This window comes from Xyrauchen texanus, chromosome 9, assembly GCF_025860055.1.
Source record: "Xyrauchen texanus isolate HMW12.3.18 chromosome 9, RBS_HiC_50CHRs, whole genome shotgun sequence".
NCBI classification, from domain to species: Eukaryota; Metazoa; Chordata; class Actinopteri; order Cypriniformes; family Catostomidae; genus Xyrauchen; species Xyrauchen texanus.
Genome location: NC_068284.1, coordinates 12,022,698 through 12,040,878, shown reverse-complemented (window position 1 = coordinate 12,040,878; position 18,181 = coordinate 12,022,698). Strand labels below are relative to the sequence as shown.

General features: G+C 39.5%; 1 protein-coding gene across 1 annotated transcript in view; it reads right to left on the bottom strand.

The window, feature by feature from the left end:
* Window positions 1-18,181, bottom strand: part of cfap57 (cilia and flagella associated protein 57) — a 32,103-nt gene that overhangs the window by 6,227 nt on the left and 7,695 nt on the right. The window contains exons 9-16 of the mRNA XM_052133526.1: window positions 16,867-17,079; window positions 16,526-16,699; window positions 16,255-16,416; window positions 7,075-7,230; window positions 6,864-6,957; window positions 5,817-6,007; window positions 4,614-4,787; window positions 4,274-4,432 (exon numbers count right to left, since the gene is read on the bottom strand). Of these exons, the coding sequence (XP_051989486.1) occupies window positions 4,274-4,432; window positions 4,614-4,787; window positions 5,817-6,007; window positions 6,864-6,957; window positions 7,075-7,230; window positions 16,255-16,416; window positions 16,526-16,699; window positions 16,867-17,079 (1,323 nt within the window). The remainder of the gene's footprint in view (window positions 1-4,273; window positions 4,433-4,613; window positions 4,788-5,816; window positions 6,008-6,863; window positions 6,958-7,074; window positions 7,231-16,254; window positions 16,417-16,525; window positions 16,700-16,866; window positions 17,080-18,181) is intronic.

Genomic DNA, 18,181 nt, shown 5'->3' with positions numbered 1-18,181 from the left:
CGCATTTAGCATCTGGTGGGTGTCTCCTCCGCCCCTGGCAGAGGCTTTGACCGCTCCAGGCAGTCGGTTAGGAGCCCCATCTCCCTTCGCGGTCAGCTAACATTCGTCCACTCTCAGGCGGCTGGGCTCCTCTGGCCTCCGTTGGGGTGGATGGTAGTGGCGAGGACTCTACTACAGCGCATCCCTCCTCCTTCCTGGATTTTGGCACCTGTGTAACAACAATCACATCACTACAGAAGACTTAGATTTAACCACTGGAGTCAAAGGAATTACTTGGTCGCCATTCACTTGCCCTGGATCTACAGAGCTGAAATATTCTTCTAAAAATATTTGTTTGTGTTCTGTAGAAGAAAGAAAGTCATACACATCTGAGATGGCATGAAGGTGAGTAAATGATGAGAGAATGTTTGGGTGAACTAACACTTTAACTCATGTAAAGTCAAGTCAAGTCATTTTCAACAACACACATCGTTTCAAAGCAGCTTTACAGAAAATTATGCATTAACAGAAAATGAAGTCTTAGAGTCATCATTGTGTAATTTGATTAAATGTGATTGTAAATTGTGTTTAAAAATAAATAATTAAATAATAATTTTATTTAGAACCCCAGAGAGCAAGTTGAAGGCGACTGTGGCAAAGAACACAAAACTCCATGAGATGATGGTTAATGGAGAAAAATATCCATGGGAAAAACCAGACTCACTGAGGGGGCCAGTTCCCCTCTGGCTAAACAGCATGAAAATAATGCCAATATTATTTATTTGTGCGCAGTACAAGTCATGGTTTAAAAAATTTAAACTAAGTAAGTGTTAAGGTCCAGTGTTTAAACAAAGATTTTGTATGAACTGTAAATTTAATGACCAAAATCTTTGAAGTCTATCCTGGATTAACTGCTGAAATTCTCATAGATGCATTGTCCTTTGTTAGTTAACTGATGAAGGCTATTTTTGGCAGTTAATTGATAGTCTATGTATTCCATTTCAAGAGTGTAGTCCATCAATAGACAAAGGTGAATCAGGAAGAGGTCCATGAGGTGCATCGCAGTTCAACTGGCAGGTCATTTTGGTGAGGTTCGGTGGGATCCTCAGGTTCTGAAGGTTCAGGCAGTGGCATATGAAGTCTCCGATGTCTTACAGTTGGAGTTGGCACCAGTTCATCCTCTGAAGTCCATCGTAATAGACTGAAGCTAGCACCGGCTGTAGTTTGTTGTCATCACTCAGCAACATGTAGCAGTGAAGTCTGACACCAAGCAAGAATGGAGCAGGATCTGGCTCTGATAACCCCAGGATATGAATCCCGGTGTTGAGACAGGGAACCAAATAGAATAATATTAGCATAGATGCCATTCAATTTATTGCAGCATTATAGATTATGAGAAATGTTTCTGAGAAATGTTTCTGGTTCCGGCAGAGCTAACTAAAGCAGCCTAATTGTGAGGTGATGGATAAATAAGGTGAATGCCTGGATACATAGATGAGTCTTTAGTCTATAGCGTGTCTGCGTCCCAAACAGTGTTAGCGAGACTATTCTATAGTTTAGGAGCCAAATAAGAAAAGGATCTACTTCATTTTGTGGATTTTGATATTCTAGGAACTATTAACAGGCCAACATTTTGTGATCGTAATGAACTTGATGGAATATAACGTGACAGAATGTCACTTAAGTACTGTGGAGCTAGACCATTCAAAGCTTTGTATGTAGTTAACAGAATTTGAAAATGAATACAAATTTAACAGGTAGCCAATGTAACGATGATTAAATGGGGCTAATATGATCATATTTCTTGGTTCTAGTCAGCACTTTGGCAGCTGTATTTTGAACCAATTGAAGTTTTTTTTATTGAACTTGCAGTAAATCCTCCCAGTAATGCATTACAATAATCTAGTCTTGAGGTCATGAACGCATTAATTATTTTTTTGGCAACAGAGAGCATATGTCATAACTTAGCAATATTACTGATCTTTTAGCAGCTTATTTTTAGAGGGTTCTGATAAATAGGACCTAAACCATGCCAATGCAAGTCCACTAATGCCAACATAATTCTCCAGCCTATTCAAGAGAATGTCGTGATATATCGTGTCGAAGGCAGCACTAAGATCTAAAAGCACTAGAAGAGAAATGCAGCTGTGATCAGATGATAAGAGCAAGTCATTTGTATCTCTGAAAAGTGCAGTCTCTGTACTGTGATGGGGCCTAAATCCTAACTGAAATTGTCCATATATACCATTTCTTTGTAGAAATGAACATAGTTGGGAGGACACTAGCTTTTCTAGGATTTTCAACATAATTGGGAGATTTGAAATTGGTCTATAATAGGCCAGGATAAAGCTGTGGCTTGATAACTGCCATTTTAAAGTTTCTTGGACATGTCCTAAGGACAGTAATATTAAGAAGATATTCTAAGATGACAAGGAATACCTCTTTTAAGAGCCTAGTTGGTATTGGATCAAATATGCATGTAGTAATGTTGTGATTTTTACAAGTTTTGTTAGCACTTAATGACCTATGACAACGAAGGATTGAAGTTGCTTGTAAGGAAAATTATAAGACACTGTTTACTGAGGTGCTGTGACAGTTGATTGCATAATTCTGGGGAACAGATACAGTCTCTATATGATGTCCAGGTGATGCAGTCTCTATGTGCATATAATTACGGGGAACAGACACAGACTCTATATGATATCTAGGTGATGTAGTCTCTATGTGCATATAATTACGGGGAACAGACACCGTCTCTATATGATATCTAGGTGATACAGTCTCTATATGTTTTAGTTTATGTGATCTGTGTGACATTTCAAGGCAGCTAGCAGATGTTTGGATTAACCAGTTTGTCTGCTTCCCAAATACTATCACTTTTAAGATTATGAGCCAAATTACTAGAGAGGAGAGCAGAACCTTCCCTGGAGGGATAGAGTCTGTCTCTCTTTTGCAGGTCACGTCTACCCCAAAAACTCTTCCAATTGTCTATGAATCCTTTGCTGTTCTCCAGACACCACTCAGACATCCAGCCGTGTAGTGACACTAATCTGCAATAAACCTCATCACCACTACGAGCAGGGAGGGTGCCAGAGCATATTACAGTGTATGACATAATTTTTGCAAGTTCACACACCTCTTTAACATTATCTTTAGTGATCTCCGACTGGCAAAGCCAGACATCGTTAGTGCCGACATGAATAACAATTTTAGAAAATCTACGTTTAGCATTAGCCAGCACTTTAAAGAACTGTAAATTTGATCTGATGTCAGATGCTCGAGAAATGCAATTAACAATAGTGGGTGGAGTTTCTATTTTCATGCTCCTTACAATAGATCCACCTATTACGAAGGCTTTTTCAACACGATTCTCAGTGGGTGCATCACTGAGTGGGGAGAATTGATTGGAAACTCTAACAGGAACGGGAGGGTGGTGTTGCTGAGCAAGTATGCCGCCGAGACATCACCCTGTTTGCGGCGGCTCCACAGCCGGAACCAAAGTGTGTGTGATGCTTGCTGTAATACATGCATCCAAAACAGTATCTACCAGCTTCTCTTTCTCACTGACCTCCACTAGTGCTCAGATGCGTGTCTCTAACTCATTAACCTTCTCTGTCAGCCTGACTAATTCCTTACATTTATCAAATGTAAATCCCTCACTGCTAACAGAAGAAGGTATAGTAAACATGTGGCATGCAATGTAGGAAGAAATAACATGAGCGGATGCCATGACTTACCGCAGTTGTTTGTTATTGTTGTTGTTATGGTTGTTCTTGAGCAGAAAGGGTTTGAGATCGATGTGGTTTAATGGGGTTCCTGATCAGCAGATGTTTGAGATTGATGCAATAATCCATGTAAAACACAGTGGAGAAAACTAATCCACACAGTCGAAACGTGAGATGTAGACAAACAGAGAAAAAAGAAAGAAGAAAAAAGGAGAGAAAACGGGTGCGTGCGGTAAAAAACACGCAGATGAAAGCGGTAAATATGTGGTAAAATGGCATAGGATAAAACGTATAAGAATATTAAGCAAAGCTAAGCAGGCTATCAAGCTACAAACACAGACTCGTGCAGCGTGCCCTCAGCAGTTGGAACAGGAAGTGTCTGCTAATGCAAAGTCAGCTCGAAACATGACAAACACTGTGCTATGCTGGATCTCCACTGAATAAGATTGCAAACCTTTGATGTCAGTGACAGTGATGATGACAGGCTGAATCTTAAACCTTATTTGTGCTTTCAAAAAACCTCTTAGTGGTCCTCATTTGCTTAGTGGCAGGTGTCGATGTGAGCCCACCTTATCGTGTATGATCTCATCTCTCTGCTGCATTTCATTCTTCAGTGCTTGGATGTCCTTCTCCAGTGATTTGATCACTGCCTGCAGCTTTTGCACTTCCTGCTTCAGCTTCTCAATCTCCAAGCTTCTATTCTCAATTTCCTTCTGCAGGTTATAAAACTGCAGCATACAACACAACCTAAATAAGGTTTAGCTCACTGCATTTAATTGTAAAAATAAAATCAAAATCAAAAGCCTTCAGATATTGCTGATCTCATTTAATTCTATAATGTGCTTATTCAGAACAAACTCTTCATATCAAAATAAGAATGAGACCATGAGGAAGAAAATAGCCACTCACCGACTTCTTTGTGGTATCTGACTCAACTTTGAGCCTAGCATTGGACATCTTTTCTTCTCTAAGATGTTGCTCGTATTTCATGCGAATGTCCTCGATCTCGAAATCTCCGTCCTCCTCTACTTGCTTTATGTATTCCTCAAACTCCCGAACCTGATGCTGAGATTCATCCTGACACTGCAAGGTGGAGAACAGGAGAAAATCGAACTACATGATTTCTGAACAGAAATGTACATAATTGCATTGTGAAGTGAAAAAGCTGTGTACCGAGTCCGACAATGACACAAGGTGAAGTGTGTGTAATAAGAAACATATGAGCATTTACTCTCATTAAAATTTAGAGGCAAAAATGTAGGTCATAATTTTATAAAATTATGTATGTATTAAATGAGACTGTTTACCTGGGAATTTCATGCACTAAAATGTTGGAATAACTGACTTTGATCTATCATTTTTATTGTTTTTTATTTTATTCTATGATCACTTGTCTCTAAAGAGATAAGATCTGTATTTCATTCAGAATCAGAATCATAGACTAAATCTATTATATCTCATTTTAATCTATGGGTGTTTTGTTTCATGTCCTAGGGGTTGATTTTCATCAAAACTGACTTTTGAAGAAAACAAAGAAAACTCAAAGTAAATATCACATGTGAGAAGACTAGGGCGTCATTTCCAATCAAGCAGTCATTTTGCCAAATTACAGAAAAGTGTGAAAATATTATTTAACTGTGTGTATTTAGGATACATATTGATAGCTTTGAAATTAGCCTCAGTAAAACTCAGACTCTGCCATTTTATTTAAAAGATGTTCAAAAATGTCCTTTCCATCAGCGTCATTTCCACCACAGAATTCTATTAAACACAGAATTTGAGTTTGATGTGCTGGAAATGACACTGGTGGGAATTTTCATAACTTTCACAAAAATTACAAAATGAACAAAATCTACTTTGGTGCATGTACATACACCGCTGGACATATGTAGTAGATAAATAAAAAAAAATTAATGAGAGTGTGAAAAATATTAGTAATAGAAGACAAAAATGGTCAAATGTTTTGAAAATTTGGCACACAAACCTGTGCCGTATTTGTCTGGTTTACGTATCAGTGTTTTACTAGGCGCTTAAAACTATATATTTGATACATTGCAAAACTAACCCTGGATTAGTGCTTGGCAACTTTAAACATTTAGCAGTTGTCTATACCTGGGTCAACATCATAATCTTTTCCAGCAGTTTGGCCTCATAAAGCTGTGTCATCTCCTCCAAGGCTCGTGTCTTGCTCTCCTCCACGCTGTGGAGCTGCTGCTCGTATTCCTGCTGGACGTTATGCAGTTTCAACTGCAGATCTTGGAATTTTTCATACTCCAGCATGAGCTTCTGGTTATTGGTTGATTCTGTGAAAAAGAAGTTCAGTTAGACCGACTCACTCTGAGAGAAAAACTAAAACTACAACAAGCAGGTTGAATTGTTGGCCATAGAAGTCACTGTGTGTTGAGAGTAAATGTTTGGTTTGACTTGATCCGTGTAATGTGTGTCCACACAATTAATCTGTCATTGAATAATGTCCCTTTTAATATCCTTTCTGTTCTTTTGTTGATCAAGAACAACAACAAAAAAACGAATACTGCTCGTTCTCTCTCATTAATATGTGCTCACTAGCTGAATTGCCGGTAGTCCTAAAGAGAGAGTACTTAGTACATTTTAGCTCTTGTTCTACATATCAGTATAATACAATAGACATATCTATTGATGAAATACATGGAATTTGTAAATAATAAAAAAAAAGCTAAATTGTGAACAAAATTTTTGAAAACTAATGATAAAATAACAGTTGAAAAATTAGAAGGTCCCCTGTATAAATAATTCATGTAAGCAAAATAGACATTATAACTAAAATTAATTTGATTCAAATTATTTGAATTGAATCGAAATCTACTTAAATCAGAAAAAATCCTTATAAATACCCAACCCTAATTGGTACTAATAAAGGGGTGATAAAAGATCAAACCAATACTGATTGATCAATAATAATCAATATTTATAATAATGTTAAATATGTTTATTCTTTGATACAAATCTTTGGTTTAGTGTCGATGAAGGGTTACTTGAGGTACTAATGGTGCTGTTCAATTATGGCAAAAAAGGTTGGGAAACACTGACCTAATCCATATTAAGTCATAACATATGCAAACCCTATAAAAATGTATGTTTTCACAAGACAAAACAAGGAACAAGGATCCATTTGTTTACCCAAGTCCTGTTGCTCTTTAGCATGTTTCTCCATGATCTCTGATAGAGCTTTAAAATGGGCTGCTTGCTGCTTCTCTTTCTCTGTTTTCAGGACCTGCAGTGAAAAATGAACTGTTGATTTATTAAACTGTATTAAATATATTTGAGACTTTTTCTATCTATTGTACATTTCATAAGTGTTATTCCATAAGCATTTCATTATGGCACTGACCTCTTTCTCAGCGTTAAGTGAATTGATCTGTTGAATACATTTTTCAGTGAGTTCCTTGATCTTCTCCTTGTAGCTCATGTCCCTTAGGCTGAGTTGGTACTTGTTTTCCTCCTGGAGCTCATCCACTCTTGTCTTCAGATCCTGCATTATTTTCACCTAAAGGATGAAAAATTCAACTCAAAGTGAGATTTAAATTTAACAAACATCCTGCGGCAGGGCTGCTTTACACTGGTGCCAAAACCCGGGAAGGAGGAGGGATATGCCGTAGTAGAGTTCTCGCCACGACCTTCCACCCCAATGGAGCAGGGACGAAAAGCCTGCCCGCCTGTAAGCGGACGACGGCCGCCAACCGCGAGGGGAGAAGGGGCTCCTAACCGACCGCCTGGAGTGGTCAGGGCCGCTGCCAGGGGCAGTGGAGACCCCTTCTGTTCCCCAAGAACGCGGCGGGTGTTCCGTCCACCAGGGGCTGGAGGTCTGCCTCCGATCCGCCTGGAGAGGCGCAGCTGTCGTCCGTTAGAGGGTGGAGGAGTGGCCGAGGAACAAGCTACGGTGTATCGGAGAACTGGCGAGTAAGTGTTTTTTTTTTATCTCTCTCTCCTCTCTCTCTATCACTACCACTCTGCGTTGGCCTTTTCCCTCTCATTTAAATTTTACAGTGTTTTTTTGGGGGGTACTACACTGTTACAGGAAGTACCCCCCTATTTAATTATTTCTGTTTCCCTTCCCTTGTCCCCTCCCTCGTCCAGGTAGACGGGGATGACCTGCCGGCAGACGGGGCAAAAGGCATGCCCTGCACACACTCGGTCCCTTATCAGGCTAATCAAGCCTCCGAGAGGGATAAAGGCCAACTGCGGAGGATTATGCAGGAGAGAGAAATCGCTTACGGACATGTCCGTCGTGTGTGTTTGTCTTTTAAGTTTATCATTAAAAGTATTATTTATATTGTCAAGCCGGTTCTCGCCTCCTCCTTTCCATTGACTGCTTTACACATCCTTAGTTACACTGCAAGGTGCTATGGCATATATTGTATCTGTTAGTATTATTATTATTAGGGGCAAAGCACCGAAGTTGCTGTGGCACCAATTGTATCCGTTAGTATTATTATTATTATTATTATTATTCTTGCTGGGAGAATATGGCAGCCCTATGAACCCTACATTGAAAATTATAAAATTTGGCACACCAAATTTGAGTTCTCTAGGGCATACTCTATAGCACCACCACCATGTCAAATATTCACTTTTCTTTCATTGTATCTTATGAACAGTTTGGCATAGAGATAAAAATGTTTTTGTCTGATTACTCTCCTCTTGATGATTCAGATGGACCCCTTATATTTAAGCTCTGCCCATTACAGTGGCCCCTATCTTGGGTTATGTAATTTTTTCACTATTATTCCTTCAAATATTACCCAATTCTGCCAAGCAAGGTCTGAAAATAATCTCCAGGTAGAGCGGCACATATTGAATAAATACACATTTTATACTTTGTTGAAAAGTTATGCAAAGTCATAGTTAATGAGGTGAAAACAGATTTGAGGCTGTATCTCTGGAACACTTTGTCTTATTGAAACAAAACTTGGTGGGCGGCTGTGGCTCAGTTGGTAGAGCGGGTCGGCCACTAATTGCAGGGTTGGTGGTTTGAATCCAGACCCACACAACTCCACATACCAAAGTGTCCTTGCACAAGACACTGAACCCCAAGTTGCTCCCAATGGCAGACTAGCACCTTGCATGGCTGCCATTGGTGTATGAATGTGTGTGTGTGAATGGGTGAATGAATCTCAGGGTAAAGTGCTTTGAATACCGTTAAGGTTAAGAAGGCGCTATATAATTGCAGACCATTTACCATTAACTTCAGAATTGTGGTTATAGAAGAATATTTTGGCTTTGAATGATGACCAAAAACGTTATGCTTCATCAGCACCATGATCTTAGGGCACATGCAGAGTTTCGTGACAGCATCATCTATGGGTCAAAAGATGTGAACAAATTTGTGTTTTTGCCTGTAACTTTTGAACTGTAAGTCCTAAATTCATATGGTTGGTGTCTGTGTATTCTGTGGATCATGATGATTTCAACAATACCTATTTTCCCCATACCAGCTATATTATCTCTCTGCCATATTTAATTTTTTCTCCCCTTTTCTACCCTATTTGGAATGCCAAATTGCCACTGTGCTTTAAGTCCTTGTGGTGGCATAATGACTTGCCTCAATCTTGGTGGTGGAGGACAAACCTCAGTTGCCTTTGTGTCTGCGACTGTCAATCTATCAATATATATATATCGTGAAGGAGGGAACAAAACAAATTTATTCACACACATTATGTATTTTCCTGGCCAATGAAATACCCGACCAGTAGAGATCGCACAGACGAAGTAGGTTCTTTGCCAGAGAGATGTTGCCCTTCACAACGTTGTAAAACAGCACACATTTTAATTGCACTTAATTTTTTCCAGTTTTACTAGAATTTTTTGTTAAAATAAGTACAAAATAAAGTTTGAAATCAAGGTGTCTTACTTTATTGTGTAGGCTTAACCCTAACCCTGCTTAATTATTTTTTTTTAATTAAAATTACCCCATAGTACCACCTAGCGTCCAACCAGCGGTAAATAAACAGCACTGACAGAACAATGAAAATGTATTGTACGTTTTTAAATGAAATAAATATGAATATATATGAACAAATATTTTTATTTTAAAGTCAGCTGATTTTTAAATTGCCGCAATAAATACATAAACCATTCAGCACCATTATATTATTGCATAGAATATTCCTATCCTGACTGATAAAAAAGAGCATTTCATTTTCAACTAATGTGTATAAAATAAATAAATAAAAAGTTTTAGTAGGTTCATATATTCAAATGTTAATTCAAAAGTTGCTCTGATTCCTAATACTCCAGACTCAAACTTCATAATAACAGCGAAATACCACATTTGTATGTGAGATGCATATGAGTTGCAATATTCACAGATAGCAGTGACAAAGCATTTAAACAACTCACTGCTTAATCTGAGAAACACTTATAAGAGAGCAAGACGCAATGGCCAAAGACCTCCAGCAACTGTAAGGGGCTGTTCACACTGAACGCTTTTGTATCCATCCATTTGTTTTCTATGTAAACGTGTGCTAGACGAACGTTCCCTTTGTTTTTGTTTATTTAGCATCTGGTGTAGGAGAGCTGTTTTTTAGACGATGTGTCTACTTAAAAAGAACTTTAAAAACATATTGAGACACCTGCTTTCTGTTAAACTGTATTTGTTGCACTGTGTCTAGCCTTTTTTATCGCAAGAATGTGATCGATCTGAAGACATATTTTTAGATTAGATTAGATTCAACTTTATTTTCATTGTGCAAAATACAACTACAGAGCCAATGAAATGCAGTTAGCATCTAACCAGAAGTGCAAATAGCAATATATATATATATATATATATATATATATATATATATATATATATATATATACAGTGAGGAAAATAAGTATTTGAACACCCTGCTATTTTGCAAGTTCTCCCACTTAGAAATCATGGAGGGGTCTGAAATTGTCATCGTAGGTGCATGTCCACTGTGAGAAACATAATCTAAAAAAAAAATCCAGAAATCACAATGTATGATTTTTTAACTATTTATTTGTATGATACAGCTGCAAATAAGTATTTGAACACCTGAGAAAATCAGTGTTAATATTTGGTACAGTAGCCTTTGTTTGCAATTACAGAGGTCAAACGTTTCCTGTAGTTTTTCACCAGGTTTGCACACACTGCAGGAGGGATTTTGGCCCACTCCTCCACACAGATCTTCTCTAGATCAGTCAGGTTTCTGGGCTGTCGCTGAGAAACACAGAGTTTGAGCTCCCTCCAAAGATTCTCTATTGGGTTTAGGTCTAGAGACTGGCTAGGCCACGCCAGAACCTTGATATGCTTCTTACAGAGCCACTCCTTGGTTATCCTGGCTGTGTGCTTTGGGTCATTGTCATGTTGGAAGACCCACCCTCGACCCATCTTCAATGCTCTAACTGAGGGAAGGAGGTTGTTCCCCAAAATCTCGCAATACATGGCCCCGGTCATCCTCTCCTTAATACAATGCAGTCGCCCTGTCCCATGTGCAGAAAAACACCCCCAAAGCATGATGCTACCACCCCCATGCTTCACAGTAGGGATGGTGTTCTTGGGATGGTACTCATCATTCTTCTTCCTCCAAACACGGTTAGTGGAATTATGACCAAAATGTTATATTTTGGTCTCATCTGACCACATGACTTTCTCCCATGACTCCTCTGGATCATCCAAATGGTCATTGGCAAACTTAAGACGGGCCTTGACATGTGCTGGTTTAAGCAGGGGAACCTTCCGTGCCATGCATGATTTCAAACCATGACGTCTTAGTGTATTACCAACAGTAACCTTGGAAACGGTGGTCCCAGCTCTTTTCAGGTCATTGACCAGCTCCTCCCGTGTAGTTCTGGGCTGATTTCTCACCTTTCTTAGGATCATTGAGACCCCACGAGGTGAGATCTTGCATGGAGCCCCAGTCCGAGGGAGAATGACAGTCATGTTTAGCTTCTTCCATTTTCTAATGATTGCTCCAACAGTGGACCTTTTTTCACCAAGCTGCTTGGCAATTTCCCCGTAGCCCTTTCCAGCCTTGTGGAGGTGTACAATTTTGTCTCTAGTGTCTTTGGACAGCTCTTTGGTCTTGGCCATGTTAGTAGTTGGATTCTTACTGATTGTATGGGGTGGACAGGTGTCTTTATGCAGCTAACAACCTCAAACAGGTGCATCTAATTTAGGATAATAAATGGAGTGGAGATGGACATTTTCTAGCTGATTCTAGCTGATAGACAGGTGTTCAAATACTTATTTGCAGCTGTATCATACAAATAAATAGTTAAAAAATCATACATTGTGATTTTTGGAGTTTTCTTTTTAGATTATGTCTCTCACAGTGGACATGCACCTACGATGACAATTTCAGACCCCTCCATGATTTCCAAGTGGGAGAACTTGCAAAATAGCAGGGTGTTCAAATACTTATTTTCCTCACTGTATATATATATATATATATATATATATATATATATATATATATATATATTTGAGTGCCAAGCTATGATGTAGATCACATCATATTACAGTGAGCATCCATATTTTTAATTGAAATCAGATGTGTTTCTGATTTGTTTATACATTTCTCTCGGCTGCATGAAGATATTAATTTGCTTTCTCACGTCACTAGCTTTAAATATGCAGCTTAGCTGGCTAACAAATGCAAAAACGTGACCAGCTGGACATAAAATAATGCAAATAGATGGTAAAAAAGCATGACATTTAAACATTTGGGTAGGACTTGTGTAATTTCTCACATTGTTCCAGAAATCTGTAATCGGTACTGATTAATCGGCAAAACCGATATATCGCTCAACCTCTATGCCACATTATTTATAATTATCAATTAAACTTAAAACAAAGGTGATATAGCCCAAAACTGCCAATGAGAACGAACATTACTATAACAAATCTTTTGCAAAATTAGTTCCCTATCTGTCACTCACTTGACGTTGTGTCGATGAAGTGACACTTGGGGTCACTCTTGGGAGCCCGAGACACATCTGATCTTTGATAAAAGGCCAATGGGAATTGGCAAGTAATATTTGCATGCCACTACCCCAGGCATACGGGTATAAAGGAGCTGGCATGCAAACCAGTCTTTCCGATTTTCTTTTCGGAGCCGAGTGGTATCAGGGGCCCTTCGAGGTCTTCTTCTTAGCAGCCGGTTGTGAGACTGGTGGCGTCTGCTTCCTGCGGAGGCTCCACGCCGGGGCGGGGCCGTGTCGGAGCAGATGCAGCCACCGCAGGAGGACGGCCTTGGTGAAGAGCAGATGGGGTGAGGGATCTTGAGCAGCGCAGGATGTGTTGAATGGCCTCTGTCTGCAGCTTCACTGCCGAGAACTGCTTTGCAAAGTCCTCGAAGGTGTCGCCGAATAGGCCAGACCAGTTTGAAGGTGTTCAGACAGAAGACAGAAGAGGTTCCACTGAAACTATTTCAGAGGCTCCTGGAGCATATTGCATCCTCAGCGGTGGCCTCCTCTACGAGGAGCCTGTATGCCATGAAGTGACATCTGTTCGCTAAGTGGTGATCATCCCGACGTGAAGACCCCCTGAGATGCCCAGTCGGATCAGTGCTTTCCTTCCTGCAGGAGAGGTTGGAGGGATGGTTGTCCCCCCCCCCACCTTGAAGGTGTATGTAGCCGGTATAGCAGCACACCACGACACAGTGGACGGTAAGTCCTTAGGGAAGCACGACCTGATCATCAGGTGGTGAACCTGCAAGCGCTGCCCCAGGAAGAAAGGCATGACTGGGCTAGCCTACCCCTATTCTTTCTTTGGGCAGTTGACTTGTCCCCGAAGGACCGTTCGACGCTCATAACAGCGTCAGGGGAGGTTACGTGTTGGCCTGGTGCGCTGGCTACGCGGCACGCAATGCCAGTTCACATAACACAGTCCAGCTAGTTGTGCCGTTTTTGTAGGGGACCCCTAGTGTCACTTCATTGACACAACATCGAGTGAGTGACAGATAGGGAATGTCCTGGTTACTTCCGTAACCTCCGTTCCCTGATGGAGTGAACGAGATGTTGTGTCCCTCCTGCCACAACGCTGGACTACCCGCTGAAATGGCCGGGACCTTCTCTCATGGCTCCTCAGCACAAAACCTGAATGAGCGGGTCGCACGCCAGCTCCTTTATACCCATATGTGCGGGGGAGTGGCTTGCAAATACCACTCACCGATTCCCATTGGCCTTTTATCAAAGATCAGAGATGTCTCGGGCTCCCAAGAGTGACCCTTGTGTCACTTCATCAACACAACGTCTCGTTTCCTCCATCGGGGAATGGAGGTTATGGAAGTAACTAGGACGTTTTACGTGCTGCTTTCTACATTTTGCTGCAGTTACCTAGTGAAATTAACAATAGAGGCACTACAGCAACTGTGCTTTTTATTCACTTTCACACAAATCACACTGATTATGACTTTATATTTATACACTTATTTTTCACACTATTACATACACACTGATATGTTATGATATCAAAACACTTTTACTCTAACTCAGTGGTTCTCAACCTTTTTTTTGATGAACTTAATTCCCTTATCTGCTTAATTTGCTCAACTTAGATGAACTGCATAATTTTTACATTTTGTTAATAAATTCAGCAGGCTTAAGCGTTGTCACGATTCCCTTGTTGTCTCCCCCTTGTTTTCTGTTTCACTCGTCACTGATCATATTCCATGTCACGTTTTCCTTGTTGTCTGCCCCGTGTTTCACTTGTCTGTCTAAAAACTACACTTCCCACAATTCCCTGATATCATCATTGCATCATTGTTCTCACCTGTGTCTCGTTTTGTTATCATCATGTCTCCTGTGTATTTAACCCTGCTGTTTCTTCATTCCCCTGTCGATTGTTGATGTTTGTGGACGCCTATCTCCGTGCTCTTCCTATGTTTATCCTGCCGGTTCAACCTTTCATGTTTCCCGTGTTTATGTTTTATTTCCCCATTGCGGGTATTTCCTTTGTTTTTGTTTTGTCCGTTCAGTTTTCACCGTCTCCAAATAAAGTACACTGTATTTAGATCCAACCCCTTGTCTGCCTCCTCCTGCATCGTAACAAGCATCATGTATGTGAGACCAAACTGTGCATTTCTTGAATTCAAGCAGATAGGGGGCTATATCTGGAGCCTATAAAGTTAAAATGCGTAGACAGAAACTAATAATAAATACATTTATTTAAAATTATTTAATATTGTATAATAATATTCTCACTGATTCTCACAAAGCTGTGAGTTAAAGAGCTTGAGCTTTAAGAGCTTTACGCTTGCGCTGCTCTGTCCATTGAGCCATATCCATCTATGGAGCCAAGCAGGTACATTAGCTGAGGTTGTGCCTCCGCCTGTGTATTTGACGCTACTAAACCAGATACTTCAGATGCATCGCTAAGACTTCAAAGTTATATAAACAAATTTATTGTCAAGATGAACGTTTTAATGCAAAGAGGAACATGATGATAGATTTGATTATTATGACTGACAAACGCCCCCACATTTGTAACCTAACACCCCCCGGTCTACTAATTTGCCTGTTAGAGTTTAGAATGTGTAAAACCTTCACATTGCATTGCATTTTTTTACATTGCATGCCGCACCACTGCTAAGCAATTAGCATAAATATATTTGATTGAGTACGACGCTATCAAACACGCTGTTCTAAAATGTGCAGTTTCATGTTTTGAAAAACAATGTGAGTTAACTATGGCCAGAAAAACTTAAACATGCACTCCAGTCCAGATCTGCTGTTGTATGTGCCACGAATTGTTGTGAAACTCACCACTAAGTGTAGTACAGAGAGCGTTCTGATGATCAGACTTATTAAAATCAGAGGTCCAGATAGAGATGATTGGAGGGTCAGACATGACATTTGGGCTTTAAGGAAAATGGCAAATCAGGTGGCAGGGAGTCTGAAGTAAGTTATTGGCACAACATAGGGAGTTGTAAACACGTCCACTTTGTGACGGTCATGCTGTGTGGTTAAACGTATGATCCTTAGTTTTTTTATTTTATATCTTGCTTTTTACTTTCAGAATAACACATGATAAAACACAATCAATATTTTAGATTTCCAACCCAGCATGCACGCTATTTAAAGGGATAGTTCACTCAGAAATTAAATTTCTCTCATTACCTCATCATTTATACCAGATGTGTGTGACTTTGAGAGTTTTCATTTTTGAGTGAACTATCCCTTTAAACCACAAGAAGGTGACTTGTAAACTAAAACTACACTATTAAGGGAAAAAAACAAACACACATAGTGCGGTTCAAACAGACTTAGGATTTTGACTATTTTATTACATAAAAATTTGCTTCATATGGTAACATTAAAATTTTATTCAAGTAATTATTGGTACAGTGATTAAGGAAAATTAAAAATGGCACTTCATGTCAAAAAGGTTGCCGACTCCTGCCTTAAATTATGCAGCTTGTTAAGGCTAAGTGATCAGTCTGATAATAAAATTGTTTAAAAAACCTGAGCCATTTAGGGACCATAATATCCTAGAGGCAACCATACCGACACTAGCATTTTGACGGTTTTGCACTGCCACCAATCTAAAAATCTAGGTTACCTTTTCCTCAAGATCTGACTTGGTGATGAGGATCTCTTCAGCGTACGTTAATTCCTTCTGTCTCTTCAATCCTTGTCCCACTTTGTCAATGATTTTCCAGATGAAGAGACACCCATCCTCTGAGACTGTTAGGAGGAACTGGTCATCAAACGTGATAGCCATCTATGGACAAATAACATGAAATGACAGAATCAATAAAAATACATTTGACCTTTATATGGAAATTCAAAGGATACTTAATTGAAACCAATTGTAGAAGCATGAACAGAACCTTAGTGACAGGACCAGCATGGGCCTGGTACTCTAGCCAGTCCATCTGAATAGGTAGAGGGTATTTGATGACCCTCACGGTCCCAATGGAGGTTCCAACGAAGAGGGCTCGTCCTGAACGAGACATGGCAACAGTGGTACAAACCACATCATGTGCAGGAACTTCCTTAAGGATCTGCAGAACAAAAATAAAGGAATAGTTCACCCAAACATGACTGTTTTTAAACTGTGTTAAGGCAAATAGTTTATATATTTAACAATTCTGTAGCACGCATAGTGAATCAAAGTGATTCTTCTTTTGAAAACTCTGATGAGTCTTTGAGACTGCATTACTATGCTCACCTGACAATCTTGAATTTCCTTCAGAGTGCAATCTGTCCCAACAGCGAAGAATGTCTTGGCGTCAGGAGAGATGGTCACCCCGGTGTAGCTGCAGGACTTCAGCACACTCTCTGACTCACGCTGTCCACTGAGAGTGTTCCACTCGTAGACGGCTCCGTCCATGCCACACGACACCAGATGACTGTCGTCAGCACTGAATGCTATGGACCGCACCTGAGGCACAATAATATATAAACTGTAATACTGTGCCTCATTTACTAACCTTGCATAAGCACTGTGTGTAAAACCTGTGTATGACTATTTTGTGTGTAGAAATCCTATTTCATCAATAAATTTGTTTGCACTAATTACTATAACATTTTGAATCAATTGAAATCCTACATGCACAAAAATCACAGACCCTTGAAGCAATAAAAACATGGAAAATAAAAAAGATGTGTGTTGTAGCTTGTTCTAAGAATTTTCTGCATAAAAGTAAGGCCTAAATAAAAGTTTTTATTGTTTTATATTTGAGAATGACACTTGGGGACGAATTTACCTGCTGCAATTTACATCATGTTATTACAGCCAGATGAAAGCATGCGGTATGATTAATTTTATTAGTGAATTCCCCACTTGGTTTTGGTCAAAGATCTTGTTGTGATGTTTTTAGGTGAGATCACATCTTTAAGGTTATGTTTGCAAAGAGTGACATTGTACAGAAGAATTTCTGCAGAACGCCAATTCATAGAGATCATTTATTGCAAATTACTAATTGCAGGAATGCACTCCTTCATAAAATGAATGAAGATAAGAATGTGAATCCGACGATAATTATGGATAAGAACTTTGTTCACACAAAACAGGTCCCACTTTATATTAGGTGTATTTAGCTACTATGTACCAACATTCGAATAAAATATTTATTTTTGCATTTTTTTGTGTAACTATATGTTGATCTGCAAAATTCTCAAACTATTCACATTTTTATGGATGATCAGGAATTTATATGGATATCATAAAATATCGGTATATTGATTATTGATCGGTACATTATTTTATCAATATATTAAAATTAGCCGACATTTAAATTAGAAGCCCATTTGGGATGCTTTCCAATTCACTCAGTTGGCCTCTGTTGTTGTAATAGCATTGGGAGACCACAAGAGGGCAATATACCATTTACTGAAGGTGGTTGCAGTTGCAGTCGCAGTCGCAGTCACGACACACACACACACACACACACACACACACACACACACACACACACACACACATGTTGTGTTTCCATGTTTTATGGGGACTTTCCATAGACATAATGGTTTTTATACTGTAC